General features: G+C 35.8%; 1 protein-coding gene across 1 annotated transcript in view; it reads left to right on the forward strand.

Moving 5' to 3' along the window:
* Window positions 1–21,137, forward strand: part of LOC150099691 (anoctamin-8-like) — a 416,071-nt gene that overhangs the window by 157,365 nt on the left and 237,569 nt on the right. Inside the window, exons 6-7 of the mRNA XM_090403618.1 lie at window positions 10,854–11,015; window positions 20,744–20,896. Coding sequence (XP_090259744.1) covers window positions 10,854–11,015; window positions 20,744–20,896 — 315 coding nt within the window. The remainder of the gene's footprint in view (window positions 1–10,853; window positions 11,016–20,743; window positions 20,897–21,137) is intronic.

The raw sequence follows: 21,137 nt of genomic DNA on the forward strand, positions 1-21,137 counted from the left end.
TGACATGTTGAAACTTTTTAAGATTTCAGAACAGGCGATTGAAAGTATTACAGTTCAAAACTATGGAAAATATTGCTCTCATGTCACCTCATTGGAAAATATGTATCGGGAGAATTATCGAAGAATTACGCGAACCTTTGGTGATCAGTTTAAGTGAAAGTGATGGCAATTCGGACACCAATTCAGATGACTCTGAAGATTAAAAGGATTTGACAATGGTATTTTTTTTCCAACATTTTTTTTTGCATGGGTTTGTTAAAAGAGTCACAACAAGTCATAAATAATTAATCGGTTTAGGACATTAAAGTGTCTCAGTTCTCTCAACTTAGAATATCTAAGTTCATTTGAAAAAATTTCTGTTTTCTGTATAATTATTTTTATTTTATAGAAAACTTTCTTAAAAATAAACTTAGTTAAATTTTTGTTTTATGCTATATCTTTTTTAATTTTGTTAATAATCTACGTACATTTTTCCAACTGTTATACAAGCAAAATAGTTACACTTTAAAAACTACAATGTTCATAAAAGAAAAGCTAAATTTTCCAACCTGTAATTATAAACAAACTCATCCCAGAAGACAGATTGATTACCCTATTATCGGAATGGATTCTCCTTTTTCTGACATGTGCAGAAATGTCAAGGGATCTCTAATCGGTGGGCGAACTATAGTAAATCCAATTTTTCCATCCATATATTCCTACATAACTGGAATTGTAAAAGTAACCAAAATTGTAACTGTATGGAGATAAAAAATGTCAATACTGCAACCTACTTAGGATTAAAAATGGATAGCAACTTAAGCTGGAAATCACATATTGCAGAAGTATGCAACTGAGTAAGATTATTAAATATCCTTGCAGAAGTAAGTATTAAATATCCTTCCACTTAGACAACTATATATTTACAGGATGCTACTTTTCCTAATTGATAATGAGTACGTTATTATTAGAAAAGATACTTACTTCTGCAGAAAAGCAGGCTTAAAATATTTTATCACTTATTTATTTATTCTTATGGCAAAAGGAATACAAAGCAGCTGCAGGTCAATGCCCAGTCTAGAAAGCCAATCTGGCCTCATCTGTCACCTCGTGGATGTCCTGGAGGCCACCACCATGAAATTTGCACCTTGGGCAGTCATTCACAATATGAGTGATTGTCTGAGCCACAGGAGAACAGTCACAATAAGGGTGGTATGACAGTCTCCATTTATGTAATACGTAACTGCATCTGCTCTGGTTAGTTCTGATCTTGTTGATAAATGACCAAATCTTCCTAGGAAGAGCAAAACCAGGCTGCAGAGCACAGGAATCTTCAACCAGGAAGACATTTGTTGGCAGATTGTTGGATCAGTGTTCTCTCCACATGTCAGGTGTTGATGGTAAGGCAGCTGAAGAGAGTTTGTCCATGGACCAGAAAGGGTCTCTTGATTTTAGATGAAGACTAGGTGGCTTTATGAAAGTCTGGTGCAGGGTCAAGAGTGGGTTGCTCATTACTTTATTAAATTCTTTAATCGAAGCTTGTCTTCTCCGTTGATTTGGTGGAGCAATATTAGATAGAACAGGCTGCCAGGAGAGAGGGGTGCTTCTCAGTGTCCCACTAATTGTGCGCATAGTAGAGGTTAGCTGGGTGTCTATAATGTTAGTGTGCACACTTCTTTCCCAAACGGGGGCACAGTATTCTGTGCAGAGAATGTAAGGGCTAGTGCAGACAATCGTAGGACTTCTGCACCATAACCCTGGATTGTTCCAGCAAGCCTTGAAATGATATTATTTCTTGTTTTAATTTTGTTGGACCAGTTCTTGATGTGCCTTTTATAGGTTATGCTTCTGTCCAGGCTTGCTCCAAGGTATTTCGAGTGAGGCTCATGTTCTACCATTTTGCCACAGAAAAGAGAGGTTCAGGTGTTGATTTGTCTCTGCATTGTTCAGGTGGAATTCTGTGGACACAGTTTTTGTTGGATTTGGCTTCAGATACCACTGCTTGAAGTACTCTTCCAGGATGTTTAGGTGTTCAAGGTTGTTTCCAGGTTGGCAAAGGAAGTACTGGTTTAGGATTGCTAAGTCATTGGCATACATATATTTGCTTGAGTTGGCATGTAGTAAGTCGGATATGTAGATGTTAAAGAGTAAAGGGGTTAACACAGAGCCATGTGGGAGACTATTGTGGAGGAATCTGGGCCTGCTCTTTTTTCCACCAATATGGACCCATATCTTTCTGTTGGAGAGAATGCATTCAAAAAAGCTATAAAGTTCTTTTGCATCTTATAATATTGCCTAGCTTTAGGAGAAGGCCCCTGATCCAGACTGTGTCATAAGCTGATGTTATGTCCATGAAAGTGACTCCAGATTTAAGTTTCTTCTGGAAGCCTACTTAAATCTGTGTTGTCAGGGCCAGGACCTGGTCACAGCAACTTCTTCGTGGGAAGCCAGCTTGTTCAATTGCGAGTGCTCTTTCGATGAGTGGTGAAATTCTTTTAAGGAGAATTCTTTCAAAGGGCTTAAAGGTGGAGCAAAGCAAGTAGATAGGTTGTAGATTTTTGACATTATTTGGATCTTTTCTTGGTATGGGCACAGCAATTATTTTGACTTCCCACCAGTTTTGGTAGTTTTCCAGTTGTTATAATTTTTGAGAAAAGGGCAGCCAAGGGTGGTCTGAAAAGTTCTTGACCTAGACCATAGATAGCAACACTATCTGCAAGAGATTTTTTTTCTGAGGTCGTACATCTGTCATAAACATCCATGTGAAATTGCATTGAGTCATTCTCAATGCGTGAAATTGCATGAAGTCATTCTGTCAAGTCGTTTGTTTTATACAGCTGTCTGAAGCAAAAGTGTTGTCTGTATTCCTTGAAATGGATAAAATTGAGTATTGTGCAGTTATCGAAGTTCATAAAAGTTTATTGGCAATCTTCTCCTTCATTTTTGACAATTAAGAATTGAGCTGCCGAGTTTAAACATGGCTGTACCAGCCTTGAAGATGATCCACGTGAAGGATGTCCAAAAAGTGTAACAACACCAGAAATCATTGATCAAGTGCACGATATGGTATTGAATGACCAGCGAGTCAAAGTGTGTGAAATTGTTGAGACTATAGGCATTTCAAAAGAATGTGTAGGATATATTTTGCATGAAGAATTGCATATGAAAAAGCTTTGCACCAAATGGTTGCTGCGCTTGCTCACAGCAGATCAAAAATGCACTTGCATGAAATTTGAAGTGCTTGGAGCGTTTTAACAAGAATAAAACTGATTTTGTGTGTCGATTTATTACTATGGATGAGACTTGGATTCACCATTACACACCAGAATCCAAACAGCAGTCAAAACAATGGACAGAAGCCAGTTGTTCACGCCAAAGAAGACAAAGTCAGTTCCATCAGCAGAAAAGGTCATGGCATTGGTGTTTATGGATGCTAAGGGCATTTTGTTTATTAATTATATTGAAAAGGGTAAAACAATAACTGGGGAATAGTATTCCGATTTTTTAACCAGACTAGATGAAAAAATTCGTGAGAAAAGACCCGGTTTGCAGTAGAAAAAAATCATCTTTCATCAGGACAATGCACCTTCCCACAAAGGTGTTTTTGGCAATGGGAAAATTAAGGAATCTGCACTGTGAATTGTTGGAACATCCACCTTATTCCCCAGATTTTGCTCCCTCTGACTTCTATCTCTTCCCAAAACTAAAACCCTTCCTTGCCAGTTGGCTTTTTTTTTTTTTTTTTCTTCGAATCAAGAGGTGATTGTATCTGTAGAGGGCTATTTTGCAGATCTTACTGAAAACCACTACAGGGATGGGATAATGACACTGGAGCATTGCTGGAATAAATGTATTAGTCTTAAGATAGATTATGTTGAAAACAAAAAATAATTTTGAAATTATAAATTCGTTTTTTCATTATTAGGCCAAGAACTTTTCACACCATTCTCATAGTTGGCCAAGATGTTTTAGAAACTCGGGTAAGATACCATCCATTCGTGTAGCCTTGCCATTCTTGGTAAATTTTAAGGCTTCCTGTACCTCTTCCAGAGATACTGGGTGTACAAGTTCAGGAAACTCAAGGCCCATCTTCAGATTTTTTCTGATGGACGATTGCACAGTTATTTTTCTGGTAGAGCTGGGACGTATCTTGGAGGTTTCAGTAAATGATTAGCCATTTGATAAGGAGTTATCTCTGGCGGTTTGTATGTTGTTGGTTCTGCCTCCCACCCATCCTAATATTCTCAGAGGTGACCAGCTTTTCTGGTTAGATTTGTTCAAGTCAAGTTCATGAATTTTATGCGCAAAAAGAAATAATACACAAACACTATATCTGTTTGGCTCCAAAAATCTTCAATGGTTTATCACTCTTAATACGAAAGGAAAACAACACGAACATATACAGAAATCTGATTAGACAATACCTAAATTTTTATAAGAATATTGAAAATTTGTTTAGAAGAATTATAAAAAGTAATTAACCAGTTTATACCAAGAGAAATTAACCAATACAAAATATTCAAGTAATTATTGAACTGCATTGCTCTATTTCACATATGCATATGAGTGGTATGTATATATATATCTACACATATTATTCTCTCTATATATTCTTAATATTTTTGTGTAGTATTATGTTATACTTGTAACCCGGATGAGCGCATGCTTTTGGGTTGTACATAAGATTTCATTGTTTTACAATTTTATCATTTAAAAAAAAAAAACATTTTTTTTCAATGAATGAGATGTAATGTAGTGTAATGATAACTCAATATTAATAAAAAAAAAACGAAAACAAACAAACAAAAAAACTGGAAGTCAAATGTTAGTCCAAGCAGGGAGATCTGATCTTGTCCGGTAATTTGTGTATTACTGAGGGTAAGTGAGCTGGGCTTTCTTTTGCATGAGAAAAAGGCAAGACTATGTTTTGGTGGCATTGAACATAACAAGGTTTTTCTCACTCCATTGAAGTATGTAGATCAATGCTTAATGTACTAGTTGTCAATGATCTTGTAAACTGGGATGTCAGAGTACTGCATGGTTTGTTAAATGAATAGGATGACTGTTGTCTTTAAATCTGTGGATGGGATTAGTCTTTATTGTGAGTAGGTCATTTATGTACAGGAGAAAGAGAGTAGGTGGTAAGGGAGAAGCTTGAGGCACTCCAGCTCCAATGCTGGAGCCTCAAACTTCTGCCTCCCTCAAGCAGGCAAGAGATGGAGCTGGCCACCCAGATACAGAGGGCATCAGGGAGACTGGAGGATGGCTTGTTTAGTAAGCCTTCTTGATGGCATGCATTGTTGAAAGTTTTGGAAATGTCAAGGGCGACAGTACAAGTTTCTCCGAACCTTGTACATGTCCAGTGGTGGGTGATGTAAGTTACACGGTCAGCTGTAGATCTTGAGTGGTGGAGTCCGTACTGATGGTCACTGATTAATTGCAGCCATCTAACCATTGGAGGAGTTGGCTATTGATGACTTTCTCTGTTATTTTGGAGAGGACAGAGGTGATGGCAGTTGATCAGTAGTTTGACAGTAGACTTATGTCACCTTTTTTTGAAATAGGATAGATATGAGATTGCTTCCATGCATTGGGATAAGTATCAGATATCTATAATAAATTATAGAGAAGATGCGGGATGGGTGTTACCTCTGGAGCACATTGATCGATTGGGGAGATGCCATCAGGACCATAACATTTTTTAGTATCCAGGTTATTTAGTAGTTTTCTGATGACTTTTTGTTGAAGAATTGTAGAAGGCATATATTGCTTGGATTCTGGTATGGTAGGAGGTGATTTCCCTATGAGGAAAAGGGTGATGCCATGAGATCAGCTTTATCTTACAGCTCATCTTCTAATGCATTTTTCACACTGCATTAATCCACCTAGACGTCTTTTTCCTGGCAAAAATCATATTTTTGTTAACCTTTTCTTCCTTTCAGTTTAAATGACCATTACTACCTTAGATTAGCCCTGCTCACACATTCCTGAATGCTAACAATGTTAAGTTATTATTATTACAAACTACTCCAAGGAGTCCTTATTGAGACTCATTGAGGTCAACCCTAAACATCATGTCAAGAACTATCCAACATTTGCACAGTATCTATCATACTTTGCTTTGAACTCATTCACAGTCATGGCACCCACAACATGCCCTGCAACCTCTTCCACCCATTCACCACTCTCCAAGCAAAAAACCTAGTTCTAATACCCTTGCAATCAGTTTCCATTGATGATCCCCTAGTTTTCCCACCACTACACCTGTTCTGAAAAATTTCCTCTGAATTAATCTTGTAAAAACCCCTCAGTAATTTGAATGTCTCAGTCATATCACCCCTTTTCTGCCTATCAACCAGTTTTGTAACCCACAAATCTTCAACCTGTTCTCGAGTTCATTCCATAGACATGCTACCATCTTGGTCACTCGCCTCAGGATCCTCTCCAATTCCTCCCCATCACCAAGAAACCTTGCTGCCCAGATCTGTACGCAGTAGTCAAGATGGGGTTTTATCAAGGCTCAATAAAGAGGAACAATAGCCTGTTTGTCTCTGCCTGTCAAAGTATTCTTCAGTAGCCAAGTAGTCTGAAGAGCTGCTTTAGCCACTTTTGCTATTTGCTCCGTAAACTTTAACTCCCTATTCACCTGCACTCCCAAGTCTCTAGCTTTGTCAATTTCCTGGAGTACAGTTCCACCAATGTGGTATACTGCTGATAATCTTTTCACCTCAAAATGCATAACCGTACACTTTGCCATATTAAACTGATATCCATTCTCCTTTGCTCAGTCTACCAATCTATCCAAATCATCCTGCAAAATTTTGACATCATGTTTATTAACTGTTGCTCTACCCAACTTTGCATCATCGGCAAATAACTAAACAGTTCCTCTCAGATCCTTTCCTATATCATTAATGAACAAATTAAATAGCAGTTGTTCAAGAACAGAACCCTGTGGCACACCACTTGTCACAGCCTTCTTTTGGACTCTACTCCTGAATAAACTACTCTGATATCTTTCCATCAACCTCCCTCTTATCCATTTCATCAACCCTATGTCCATCCCTATGTGCTGCAGTTTACTGATTAGAATTCCATGTGGTTTCCTGTTAAAGGCCTTGCAAATTCCAGCAGTATCACTGTAAACCCATTACCTTTATCCAACTCTCAGCGTCAATGTATTATAAAATGTGAGCAAGTTACTCAGGCATAACCTACCCTTCACAAAACCATGCTGCCACACATTTCCATCTGTCCATTCCTGTATTTGGCTCTTGACCAACTTCTCCAATATGTGGACAACAACTCCTGATATGCTGATCAGTCTGTATTTTCACTATATTATTTAAGGAAATTACAACGTACTAGGATATACATTAAAATAAATTTTAATATATTTCTATATTTCTATACATTTTCAAGAACTTAAGTACAAGACACGTGCACGTAGGTACAACAAAACAATAAATGAGGCAGAAGTATGAAACTGTTATTTCTCCTAAAGTCCTGATGGTGCCCTCTAGCAGGCAAAGTTGGTATTCTTGGGCGATTGGGCTGAAGGTCTTCTGATGTAGGTTTCCCAAATTTGAGGAAGTCTCATGCACCCAAATTTGTTGAGGTTTGGATCGTTTCTTAGAGCTGAAGCTGATTCTATGAAAAGCCTTTCATATCTGTATTTGCTACGGTGTATTATCCTGGCTTTCTTCCACCGCATTCTATGGCAGGTATCCAGCGCATGGTCCGCAAGACCAGAGTGGCTGTATTGGTGAAACCGGATGTAGTCCTTGTGTTCTGAAATTCTGATATTTGCTGTCCTGCCTGTTTGGCCAAAGTAGGACAGCTCTTTGGCCAAAGTAAGAAATCTCTATTGTTAGATCGGACCACTTGCCTCCCTATCAAGTACAATCCCACCAACTCACAAATTAGAAAACTCCACAGGCTCCTTAAGAAAGTCACTTCTTGGCCTGTGGAAATCACCAACAAATTAAAACCATATAACTCCATACCCCCCCCTCCCCATATTTATGGACTCCCAAAAATTCACAAGGAAATGTGCCATTAAGTCCCATAGTGGATGGCATTGATTCCCCCACATACAAACTAGCTAAACATTTGGCCAAAGCTCTCTCACACACTGTACTGGCAACACACCTTCATACATAAAAAAACTCAGCCCACTTCAAAGCCAGCATAGAAAACCTTACACTCAAACACACTGACTTAATGGTCAGTTTTGATGTCTCCTCCTTATTCACAAATGTCTCCCACTCAAAGAATCCTTAGAGCTAATCCAAGCTAAATTTCCTCCCAATATCACAGCTCTATTTCTGTTCACAATGAACTCAGGCTATTTTGTTTGGCAAGGAAAATTCTACAAACAAATAGAGGGGACAACCATGGGTTCTCCACTCTCCCCACTCTTGGAACTTTTATATGGAGACTTTTGAAGAGAAAGCCTTAACCTCTGCCCCACAAAAACCAACCATTTGGCTTCGCTATTTTAGTGATGTATTCACTATTTGGCCACATGGCTCCGATGCACTCCTCTCCTTTTTAACACACTTAAACAACCAACACCCCAGAATCATATTCACCCTGGAAGAAGAAAAAAACAACTGCATTCCTTTCTTAGACACACTAGTCACCTGCCAGCCTGATGGAACCTTGGTTTTCTCAGTATATAAAAAACCCACCTATACAAGCAGATACATTCACCAACAATTCCACCCCCCCACACACAACAATATGGAGTCATTAAGACACTACACAACAGGGCTAAACTTATCTGCTCTAATGACAATGCCCTAACCACAGAACTAAACCACGTTCTCAACACTTTCTCAGCCAATGGCTACTCCCCCAAAAAAATCCAAAAAATATTGAAACCAGTAAACCACAACTCCCCCCCTCCCCTCCTCACAACAAGGATTACTCTAAATCCATCACCATACCCTATATCCGAGGCACCTCGAAAAAATTCACAAAAATCCTAAAAAAACATAACCTAACTTCTTGTTACAAACCATGTAAAAAATTGACATCCCTTATCTGCTCAACTAAAGACCAACCTCCCCCCCCCTAGACCCTTGCAGCTGTAAGCTGTCCTACTTTGGCCAAACGGGCAGGACAGCAAATATCAGAATTTCAGAACACAAGGACTACATCCGGTTTCACCAATACAGCCACTCTGGTCTTGCGGACCATGTGCTGGATACCTGCCATAGAATACGGTGGAAGAAAGGCAGGATAATACGCCATAGCAAATACAGATATGAAAGGCTTTTCATAGAATCAGCTTCAGCCCTAAGAAACGATCCAAACCTCAACAAATTTGGGTGCATGAAACTTCCTCAAATTTGGGAAACCTACATCAGAAGACCTTCAGCCCAATCGCCCAAGAATACCAACTTTGCCCGCTAGAGGGCACCATCAGGACTTTAGGAGAAATAACAGTTTCATACTTCTGCCTCATTTATTGTTTTGTTGTGCCTACGTGCACGTGTCTTGTACTTAAGTTCTTGAAAATGGCAACGTGACGTTGCCAAAATATAGAAATATATTAAAATTTATTTTAATGTATATCATAGTACGTTGTAATTTCCTTAAATAATATAGTGAAAATGCATAACCAACGTCTAAGCCTTTCCACAAGAAATGATCAGTCTGTAATTTGCAACATCAGTCTTGGAGCCTCCTTTATGCAATGAAATTATTTTCCCTTCTTTCCATCCTCTTGGGACTTAACCCAGTGCTGAGACAGATTAAACTATAATGTCAAGGACACTGAATTCCCTCACAGCTTCACGTAAAACTCGAGCTGGTATACCATCCAATCCCACAGCTGTATTCACATTAAGGTTCTTTAATGTGCTATGCAATTCCATTTCATTTACCTCAGTTCCCATATAAGCCTTTGACTCGCTCATTCCTGCAATATCACCACCTTAACGATATACTCTTGCAAAGTGTTCACTTAGTAATTCTTCTCTGTCGACTGATTCATTTACCTCCCTACCATTAGCATTCATTAAAATCATTGTGCCATATACATTCTTTCTTTTACTTGCAGCATATTGAAAGAACTGTTTGAGATTCTCTTTAGCCTGCATTGCTAACTTCCTTTCATACTTTGCTTTTGCCTTTCTTACCACTAGTTACCCTTCCAGCCTGTGCATTGTACTGTTCACATTCCTGCTGGTTAGCTTTCACATTAAATTCCCTCCACAATTGTTTCTTTTTTGCAGCTACAGCTTAATGATGATATTCATCCATTTAACTCCCACTTGATTTGCTCTCCTGACTCTAGGTATGCAGTCTGCCATTACCTCCTTCAGACATTCCTTTACCACTTCCAATATATTATCAACATCCAGCCCTTCCACTCTGGACTTTAAAACTTTATTTTCTATCCCTTTATATGTTTCTAACTTTATTGAGCCACAGCATCAAATTTCCATTAATAGAATACTCACCTTGCAGTGATTTCAGTCCATATTGCATAATTTTGCATATAGAAATGTTTGAATTGACATTGTTGGAAGTTTTTCCAATTGGTTATACTACAAATTAAATATACCAAGAAATTATATACTAGGTTTAATCCTTTATCCAAGTGTAAGCAAACAAAGTTTGTACCTGAAGTTTTTTCAGGACCTGGGACAACTTGTATATAGACAACTTGTACATCACTTGCCTTAATATTCCATAATGCAAAGCATATATCCTTGCAGACATGTATAATGCTATGCATTATGGGAAGGGTCACTATCCAGACTGGTTTTGACCTTTATTGAGGTCTCATCAGTGGGTAATTAGATTTTAATTAAAGCAAATAAATACTATGTTTTTTAATGATTTTGCTATAATTTGTTTAGGCTACTGAAGACCTCTGTTTTGTTGTATTTGCTCTCCTGAATGTGTTATGGGCAACTCTATACCTTGAATCTTGGAAAAGACGTTGTGCTGAACTTGCATACTGCTGGGGGACAATTGATAGTCAGAATGAATTGTTAGCTGAAGCTAGGCCATTATTTACTGTAAGTATTTCTCCTTTTTTATAAGGAGTGATCGTTTTTTTTTTTTTTTTTTTTTTTGAAATTTCAAGCTGAAAATAACTAATTGAATCCCTTCTAGTTTGATTTTTTGTATTGTAATTTTTTTCTTTACATTATAAATATGTTGAAAAAAAAATCATATTAAAGTATAGTGGATTACATAAAGTTAAATTGCAGTTCATCGTATCTGGTAGCATAACTATCCTGCAAGCTATATAATTAAGGGACGGATGGAAGCTTATCAGTGCTAATAAAAGTGCTGAATGGGATGGGGAAGGCAGCTGGCTGGTTGAGAACTTCTGGTAGAAGACGTTAAAATTGTAGTTATGCTATTGGTTATAACATGTAAGGTTATGCATTTTGGGGTGAAAAGATTAGCAGCAGATTACTACATTGGTGGAACTGTACTCCAGGAAATTGATGAGGCACGAGATTTAGGAGTGTTGGTGGATAAGGAGTTGAAGTTTAGGGGGCACATTGCAAAAGTGGCCAAATTGGCTCATCAAATCACTTGGTTGCTGAAGAATACGTTGACAAGCAGGTTATTGTTCCTCTGTATCGAGCCTTGATAAGACCTCATCTCGACTACTGTGCCCAGATTTGGTCACCTAGGTTCCTTCTTGATGGGGAGGAGGTGGAGAGGATCCAGAGGCGAGTGACCAAGATGATAGCAGGTCTGTGGAATGAACCTTATGAGAACAGGTTGAGGATTTGTGAGTTGCAAAAATTGGTTGATAGGCAGAGGAGGGGAGATATGATTGAGACATTCAAATTACTGAAGGGTTTCTATAAAATTAATTCAGAAGATATTTTTGAGAACAGAGCTGGTTGTGGGAGGACTAGGAAGACATCCATGGAAACTGGGCAAAAGTGTTTTTAGTAAAGGTGTTAGAGTTGGGTTCTTTACTTGTAGAGTGGTGAATGAGTGGAATGTGCTCCCAGAATCTGTGGTGGATGCTGTGACAGTGAATGAGTTTAAGGCGAGGTATGATAGATACTGTATGAATGTAGAATAGCTGTGATGAATATGATTTGGGGCCTCCCTCGATGAGTCTAATGACTCCGTGGAGTTGCCCGTAATAATAAAAAAAAATAACATTAACAGTTGCAGTATATAGTCCAGTTTGAATAATAGTTTCATGATTAATTCATAGGAAAATAACAATTTTATGCTGCTGTAAAAAAATTCATTAGAAATTTTGATTCACTGTGTTATAATTATTGTCATGTAGAAGTTATACTCTTTCTGTTAGTGATTAAGTTGGCTGATGAAATATTCTTAAATGAATCAGTTGATATTGTATTTCTTATTCATGCCCTTTTACTTTATTGCACCTTGTATTAATGTTCAGAGTCTTTTTTATTCAGTTTGCTTTTTGTGTTATGCATTCTTCATGTACTCTTTCACATGTTAGAAAGCATTGCAGGTTTATGAGTATTATATTAATTGGAATTTGTTGTGGCCTTCAAAATATGAAAATAAATGGAAAAGAGGATATATGGTAGAAGTTAGCGCAAGGAGAGTGAAAGTAGTTGTGAACTACTTGGAACCTGTGGTGTAGTATATTTAGTTTCATGACTACCACTGTGTATTAGATAATCTAGAAACCTAGCTCGCAACTAAGCATGGAACTTTTTCAAGTCACTTTAGTATTTCATTAAGCAGCAAGAAGATGAGTCTTTGACTCCATGAGGTCTTGGGGTAGTAATAATAATAATAAGAAAATGCACAGCATTTATGGTTTTGTGTTTTTTATGTGATTCATACCCATGAAAGGTTTATTATGTAAACCTATAGTGCATTTCCAACTGTTGGCGGGCTAAGGATTTTTTCTACTTTTAAAATTAAATTATATATTTTTTATTTATTTGTTACATAGTCCATAAATCATACTCTATAGCAGGGGTCGGGAACCGGCCGCTCCAGAGCCGCATGCAGCTCTTTTATATTGAATTAAAAGATACATAAGTAATACAAACAACTAAATATTGTTTTTTGATATGGCCTGTATGTGGCGTGTGTTGTGCATGCCTAAGGTAACTAGCATCATGGTGAAAATTTGAACTAATTGATCAACTGTTCCTGTCAAACACCACGGTTTTTAGATATAGGGATTTTAACTGTCAAAATAAATATTCTGTTAGTGAACTTATTTATTGTGGTACTAAACTGGTGTTTAATTTAGTGTCAGGTAATTGTATGCACAAATTAATTTTTATTATGTTATTATGTTGAATTTGTGTTTTTACTTGCAGGTAAATTTAGATAATAACCCTCCTAATATGAGTTCAAGAAAAAGAAAAATAATCGAAGAAAACAGAGGATTCAATAAAATGTGGATAGAGAAATTTGCATTTATAGAAGTAAATGGAAATCTGCAATGTTTAATTGGCCATCTACGACTTCAAAATAACAAATCAAGTAATGTCGAACGACATTTTCGAGGAAAACATTTAGACTTTAGTAAAAAAATATCCTGAGGATGATAATAGAAAAAAAGTTATTGAAGAATTACAAAAGAAAACATTGCTTCAGCAAAGAAATTTGAAATTTGTCATCTTTTATGAAATCTTCATCAAATACTACTGAAGCAAGTTTTTTGTTATCCCTTGAAATAGCAAAAGCGGGAAAACCTTTTACCGATGGTGAATTTCTAAAAAAAAATGCATGTATGTCTCCGAAATTCCATTTAAGGATATGAAAAATAAGGACTAGATACGTAAAAAAATGAAAGATTTACCTCTTTCGGCTAGAACTGTCAAGGAACAGATTGTAACAATTTCTGCAGAAGTTTCAAATATGCAAATTATGGATATTAATTCTGCTGATTTTATATCTATTGCGGTTGATGAATCAAATGATATTTCTGATATGGATCTTCTTGATCTGCTAACACTTAAAGGACACACTACAGGTCAAAATATTTCACAAAACCTTCTAACAAGTTTACAGAATAAAAATATAAATATTAATAATATAGTATGCATTGCGACAGATGTTGTGGCTTCTATGATTGTGAAAAATAAGAGGTTTGTTAAATTATTCTCCACTCATATTCCACATGGAGTTATTTCATTTCATTGCATTTTGCATCAAGAAGCTTTAGTTGCAAATTCTTTGGGATTATTACCACAACTAAAAAGAGTGATGGATGTTGTTGTGTCAATGATCAATTTCAGGCATTGAATCATAGACTTTTTGACACATTTTTAGAGGAACTAGGTAGTCAACATAAAGATTTAGTGACATTTACATCTGCACAATGGTTATCAAAAGGAAAAGCATAAAACGTTTTTTTTTTTTTCAGTGCTTAAAAGAAGTAACAGTTTTCTTAATCACTAAAAATTATAATGTAAATCATGTGGAACTTCTCAGTAATTCCCGAATGGATACAAAATTTTTGTGTTTTGCTTGATATGACAGAACATTTTAATAAGCTAAATTTGATGTTGCAAGGAAAGGGAAACAGCCTTACAATTACTGGAGGAAGTTCTTACCTTTGAACAGAAACTAAGAATGTTTTTCAAAGATGTTACTGAAGAAAAATTTATATATTTTGAAAATCTAAAAAATTATAGATTGAATTTAAATCAAGAAAAAGTTCATTGCAAAATATTCGATGAAATGACTACTGTAATTTTACATTCATTTACATGCAGATTTCAGGATTTTAAAAAATCAGGAGATGATGAAATTTATATTACATCTGTTAAATTGCAATTTAAAATTAACAGATGTTGAAGCTTTTTCCCTGGAATATCAATTGTAGAACTACAAATGGAGCTTCTGGAAATTCAGAATAAAAGCATCTGGGTACAAAAACTTCGAAATAGTAGCACAAATTGAAGGAAATGAGTAAACTATGGAAGAAACACCACAGGAAATTATATTTAAATGTTGGAATTCTTTCCCAACTAATTATTCAAATGCCAGATGACTTGCTTTTGGGGTTTTGACTCTTTTCGGTTCAATGTATAATTGAGAACAATTTTTCTCTTCAATGAATTACATTAATAAGAAGTATAGGAACAAATTGACTGATGAAAGTTTGAAAGCCGAATTACTATTAAAGTGCACGACATACAATCCAGACTTAAGTAAATTGGCTGAGAAGATGTAAAATCAAAAGTCTCGTTAGTGAATTTTAAATTAAAACAATCAAATATCTATTAAAATACATAATATTGTATTTTTGTTTGGACTAATTCTTTTTGCAATACAAATTCTGACTTTTTTTTTTTTTTTGCAATATTATACTTACTTAAACATGTTTTGTGATTAAAAACTTAATCAAACTTAATGTTGTTTTATTTATTGAACATATAAAAAATTTATATGCAAACATAAAAGTGGTATTTGATATCTGGAAGTACTGAATTAAAAACAAATTTACCTAAGTTTGAACTAACTGCAACTTTGAGTTACCAGGAAAAATCGAATTGAGGTTGCGGTTCCCAAAATTTTGTTTTAATTAATTTTTTTGGTAGAATGGCTCTTTGGTTCAAAAAGGTTCCTGATCCCTGCTCTAGAGACAATGCATGGAAGTTTTTAACCTACTTCAAGCCTCCAATAAGTAGGATGCTGGTCTTGCACTGGGTGATGAAATTTACCCCCAAAAGACATTCATAAGCATCTATGCCCAGAGTGTGATTTAAACTCACCTGAGGTTAACTAGAATAGTTAGCATGTCTACTCTTCAACCATCCTTTTTAATGATGGTATAAAAATTAATGGCATACATGTAATGAACTGTATTTGAATTATGAAAGTAAACATTGATTAGAAATTATACAATAATTTTCATGAAAAAAGTTTAATCAATTTTTTATTGGTTACAAATTGATCTCGGATTTTTTTTCTTTTCCTATATTTCTACTCAAGTACCAAGATCAGGTAGAAATAAAAGGGGGGAAGGAGAACAGTGGTAGCAAAAAAAAAAAAAGAAAAGAAAAAAAGGGCTGATTGTGGTACTCCACATTTCATGTTAGAGACTGAATAGAGTAAAACAGCACTGAAAAAGGATTAAAATAATATTTAATTCTTCCAGTATTTCATCTCAATCACTCAGGCATTGTGAGGGAGTATGATATGAGACTTATAACACACAAAACTAAGTGAAATATGAACAAATGACTAGCTTCCTAACTAGGTGGAATGCCTGGGATGTAAACTGGGATCTTGAAGTATTAATGTTTTTCATATTTACCCATTTACTGGTCTGGTTGGCCAAGTGGTGAGCATACCCACTCTAATAAGCAGGGTGGTGTGAGACCACCACCCTGCTTATTAGAGACCTAAAGTGGCTCGAGAAGTTCCATCTTTGGTCTTTCAAGCAGGATTTCTGAACTATTTAAAAAATAAATTGAAAATACTAAAAAATATAAAACTTGATAAAAATAGAAAAAAATATATCTCTAGCTCACCCACTATACAAAATGTACTATAGGTTTGCAAATAACCTTTCGTGGATGGGAGTGATGTAAAAAAAAAAATATATATGTATTGGGAAGTTTAATCCAACCATATTTATTCAAATTAGGCTGATTTCTTATTCTGATTCTAAAAACAGTCTTTATCTTCTAAATTTACTATGATGGAGCATAGTGGTCTTTTTCCAATTGATTCTATGAGCCTTACCAAAAGCATGGTCTGCAAGGCCTAGTCTATGTTGTTCCATGCTGGGCTGGTTTCAGGTTGGGGTTGAAAGCTGTGCGGAGGTTATATTTCTTTAAGATTCTGGCTATTTTTTCTGAAGTATGGGCACATAAGAGATGACAATAGCATTACTAAAATCTTTCTGAAGAGAAGGTTCAGGGATTGACACTATTTTTTTTGTACTGTGGGAACTGTAGCCATTAGATAGGAAGGTATGTTAAGTTTTAAAAGAGGTATACCGTGAGTAGACATATCGATACAAAATAACGGAAAAAACTCATGTAGAAAGATTATTTAATAGTATAATTTTCGCCTGTGTGTCACAGGCATCTTCAGTACATTAAGCTCAAAATTAAACACTAACTGACAATTCCAAAAAGCGCAACCTAAGTAGCTGGTGTAAGATAACTAAAAAGGTCAATAACTTTCCTAAAAAAAAAATAATACAATAAAAAGTTAGGAAAGATTAGCTGATTTGTAAAGTACTATCTCCCATAAAGGAGATAGATGTAAGCCGTCGGATCTGTTTAAGTTAGGAGAATGAAGTAGAGTTTCACATGTTTCTTTATAAAGGCGTTCCATGAGAAACTGACTTTTGTGAAGAACTCTTGTCTTTCTCCAATGAACTCTGTGTCTAGTGAAGATGGCATGTTCAGAAAGTCCAGACTGTTCAGGTTTAAAGTATTCAATATAAGATTGGTGTTCTTCTAGCCGAATAGAGGCAGATCTTCCCGTTTGTCCGAAATAAGATAATCCACAAGAGCACGGAATCTGGTAGACACCTGGATGATTAAGATGTGGAAGCTTGTCCTTAGAAGAAGTGAGAAAGGTGGAGATTTTCTAAACGGTCGAAAGGCAACAAAAATATTCAGTGGTTTTAAAACGTTTGCTATATGTTCGCTGATGCCTTGTACATAAGGGATAGTAATGCGTGTTATTTCCTCTGTGTTTGAAGAGGAAGACATATTAAAACTACTCAAAGTTCTTTTAATGAAGCAATTCTTGTAACCATTAGATAGAAGTAGAATCAAATAAGCAGTTAGCCTTTTTAGATCTTCTAATTCTTCGCCAACCAGATGGTAACCTACATTTCTCAGTTTATAGAAAGAAGACTCATACAGGCCATTATATCCATGCGGAATCTCATCACCATCCCAGTCAAAAGGCAGGAACTATTAAAACACTGGTTCATCGGGCACACTCCTTTTGTTCTTCAGACGATCTTTTATAGAAAGAACTACAATATATAACTTCTTCCTTTCTATCTAATGGTTATAAGAATTGCTTCATTAAAAGAACTTTGAGTAGTTTTAATATGTCTTCCTCTTCAAACACAGAGGAAATAACGCGCATTACTCTCCCTTATGTACAAGGCATCAGTGAACGTATAGCAAAAGTTTTAAAACCACTGAATATTTTTGTTGCCTTTCGACCGTTTAGAAAAATCTCCACCTTTCTCACTTCTCCTAAGGACAAGCTTCCACATCTTAATCATCCAGGTGTCTACCAGATTCCGTGCTCTTGTGGATTAACTTATTTCGGACAAACGGGAAGATCTGCCTCTATTCGGCTAGAAGAACACCAGTCTTATGTTAAATACTTTAAACCTGAACAGTCTGGACTTTCTGAACATGCCATCTTGACTAGACATAGAGTTCATTGGAGAAAGACAAGAGTTCTTCACAAAAGTCAGTTTCTCATAGAACGACTTTATAAAGAAACATGTGAAACTCTACTTCATTCTCCTAACTTAAACAGATCCGACGGCTTACGTCTATCTCCTTTATGGGAGATAGTACTTTACAAATCAGCTAATCTTTCCTAACTTTTTATTGTATTATTTTTTTTTAGGAAAGTTATTGACCTTTTTAGTTATCTTACACCAGCTACTTAGGTGGCGCTTTTTGGAATTGTCAGTTAGTGTTTAATTTTGAGCTTAATGTACTGAAGATGCCTGTGACACACAGGCGAAAATTATACTATTAAATAATCTTTCTATGTGAGTTTTTTCCGTTATTTATTTTGTATCGATAGGAAGGTATGTTGTATATGATTATGTTCTGCTGCAAGAGAGGACTCATTGGAACAAAGGGTACAGGCTCTATTAGTGGCTTAATGATATCATATCGTTGAGGGGGATAGATACCTTCACAAACTGCAAAAGTTTGTAAAGGTATCTGCCTATGTGAATGGGTTTCATATATATATTGAAAAGGACAGCTTACCAATGAGTAGGCATGTTATTACCAAAGTGTCTAGAAAGGCTAAACTATTATTAACTTCCTTTTCCATAATAAACTAGAATCTAGGGTGAAGACTATTGAGGTGAGAGAGGAAAAAGGCTGTGTATGGGCCATGTGGCCAAATAGATAACACATCATCCACATATTTTAACCACATAGAAAGTTTGAGACGGGCTGAATCAAGTCCCTCTCAAACTTTCAAGAAAATATTCCATAAAAAAATTGGCAAAGGGAGGGTAGAATCCATAGTGGTACCCTCTATTTGTTTATAAATTTTGTTCTTCCAAGAGAAATATGCAGAATGGATAGCAAAGGAAAAAAGTTCTTTGATGTCAAGACAAAAAAAAAAAAATTTATGAGTGATAAAGTATCATTTAAGGAATATTGGTGAACACTGAGGTAATGTCAAAGCTAACCAAAATATCTATATTATTTAACATTGAATTCTCAATAGAAGTTTTAAAATGGTAGTTTTTTTATATAGGATGTGGTATGACCAGTAAAGGGGGGGGGTAAAAGATCTTGCCAACTGTTTTGCTAATATATAACATGGGGAATTTGTAGCATTTACTATAGGTCATAGAGGGGAATTTTGTTTGTGGATATTTGGTAATCAGTATATCTGGAGGTTGGGGGATGAGAACTGAAGGGTTTGAGCTTGCTTGTGATTTCAGGAGGCCAGGAAGAATTTTTCAATTTTTTTGATGTGAGGTTTGGTGGGATCGATTCTATTGTAATGACTGGTATTAACCCTTTAACTGCTACGGTCGAGTTAACTCGATTTGAACTTTCAATGTGTAATACTCATTTAATTTAGTTTGTGAAAGCATTTGAATTGAGTGGGCTTATAGTGCCATCTCTTAGGATTAGAAGGAACTAATTTTCAAGCTTCTGTCTGCTTTGTGACATTATCTTTGTAAAAAAATTGTGAGACCATGCACAATGTTATCAGAGCCGTCCTTGACAATAGGAGCCAGGTGATCACGTGATGCGTTGAATTCCAGGGTTAGTAAATCCCACTATGCATTGTCATGTGTGTTCAAATACCACATTGGAGTAAAGAAAAGAGAGCCAGTATATGTGTACCAAATGTGGCGTAGCCTTATGTGTACACCCCTGCTTTCAAAATTACTGCACACTACTAAAGTATTGAAGTATTTTTGGGGAGGTGTTTCTCACTTGAATTTGTGTGTGACATTATTTGACATGGAATAAACAAATAAATTTCAAGATAAATTTTGGACATCCCTAACTTGAAAATAAAATTCCTATATAACAGTTTTGTTCAGTGACTTACATTTATACAAGAAAACAGTGCAGAAATGTGTAATACATTTTTGCACTGTTGAGCTACATACATTGAGCTTCCATACTTCAGTTAGTATTGACAATGTCCTTTGGTTGGAAAGACCTGACCTGATGGCACAGATTGGTATTCCATCTAGAACATGAAGAACCTCTTATAAGCCTTTTCAACTGAGAATGAAGTAATGAATATGGAAGTGGCAGGATTGTGTTTCCTGGAAATTTGGGTTTTTTTTTATCTATGATTAGTCTTGTGACTCCTTGGAGGTCAGGAAAATAATAATAAATAAGCAAATTGACCAGAACGCAAGATTTGGATTTATTATATCCTGGCTTAATATTCTTAGTTACTCCAATAACTCAAGGATTTTAAATCCTTGATTTAAATTGAAATTTTACAATGAAGGATTTTAAAAAAATTATATATATATATATATATGTATATATTTAACTTCATCAATATATTTGAAATAAATATCACGGTATTGTATTTTCTGAATTCACAGGGACAGCTAATTCGAAGTGCAGTAACAGGAAGAATGGAACCTTACTATCCAAGCTGGAAGCGGAATCTTTTTCGTTATTGTATTAGTTTCCCTGTAATTGTATTTTGTCTTCTAATGGTTTTTGCTGTGATGTTCCTTATTTTTGAACTCCAGGTATTAAAATTTTAACTTTTACTTTCTAATTGAATTAAAAATATTGATATAATAATTATAACATTAAAAAAAGAACAGTTTGTGATGAAATATTCTCAACATGGTCTTATCTGCTTTTATTTCAACATTTATTATTATTATTGCATGGAACATCTCCATGGAGTCCGAAGACTTATCGCGGGAGCCAAAACTGTCCACACAATCTATCATACCTCTCCTTCAACTAATTAACAGACAAAGC

This window comes from Typopeltis vanoorti, chromosome 14, assembly GCF_054136105.1.
Source record: "Typopeltis vanoorti isolate ZY-2024b chromosome 14, IOZ_Tvanoo_1.0, whole genome shotgun sequence".
In the NCBI taxonomy this organism is placed as follows: Eukaryota; Metazoa; Arthropoda; class Arachnida; order Uropygi; family Thelyphonidae; genus Typopeltis; species Typopeltis vanoorti.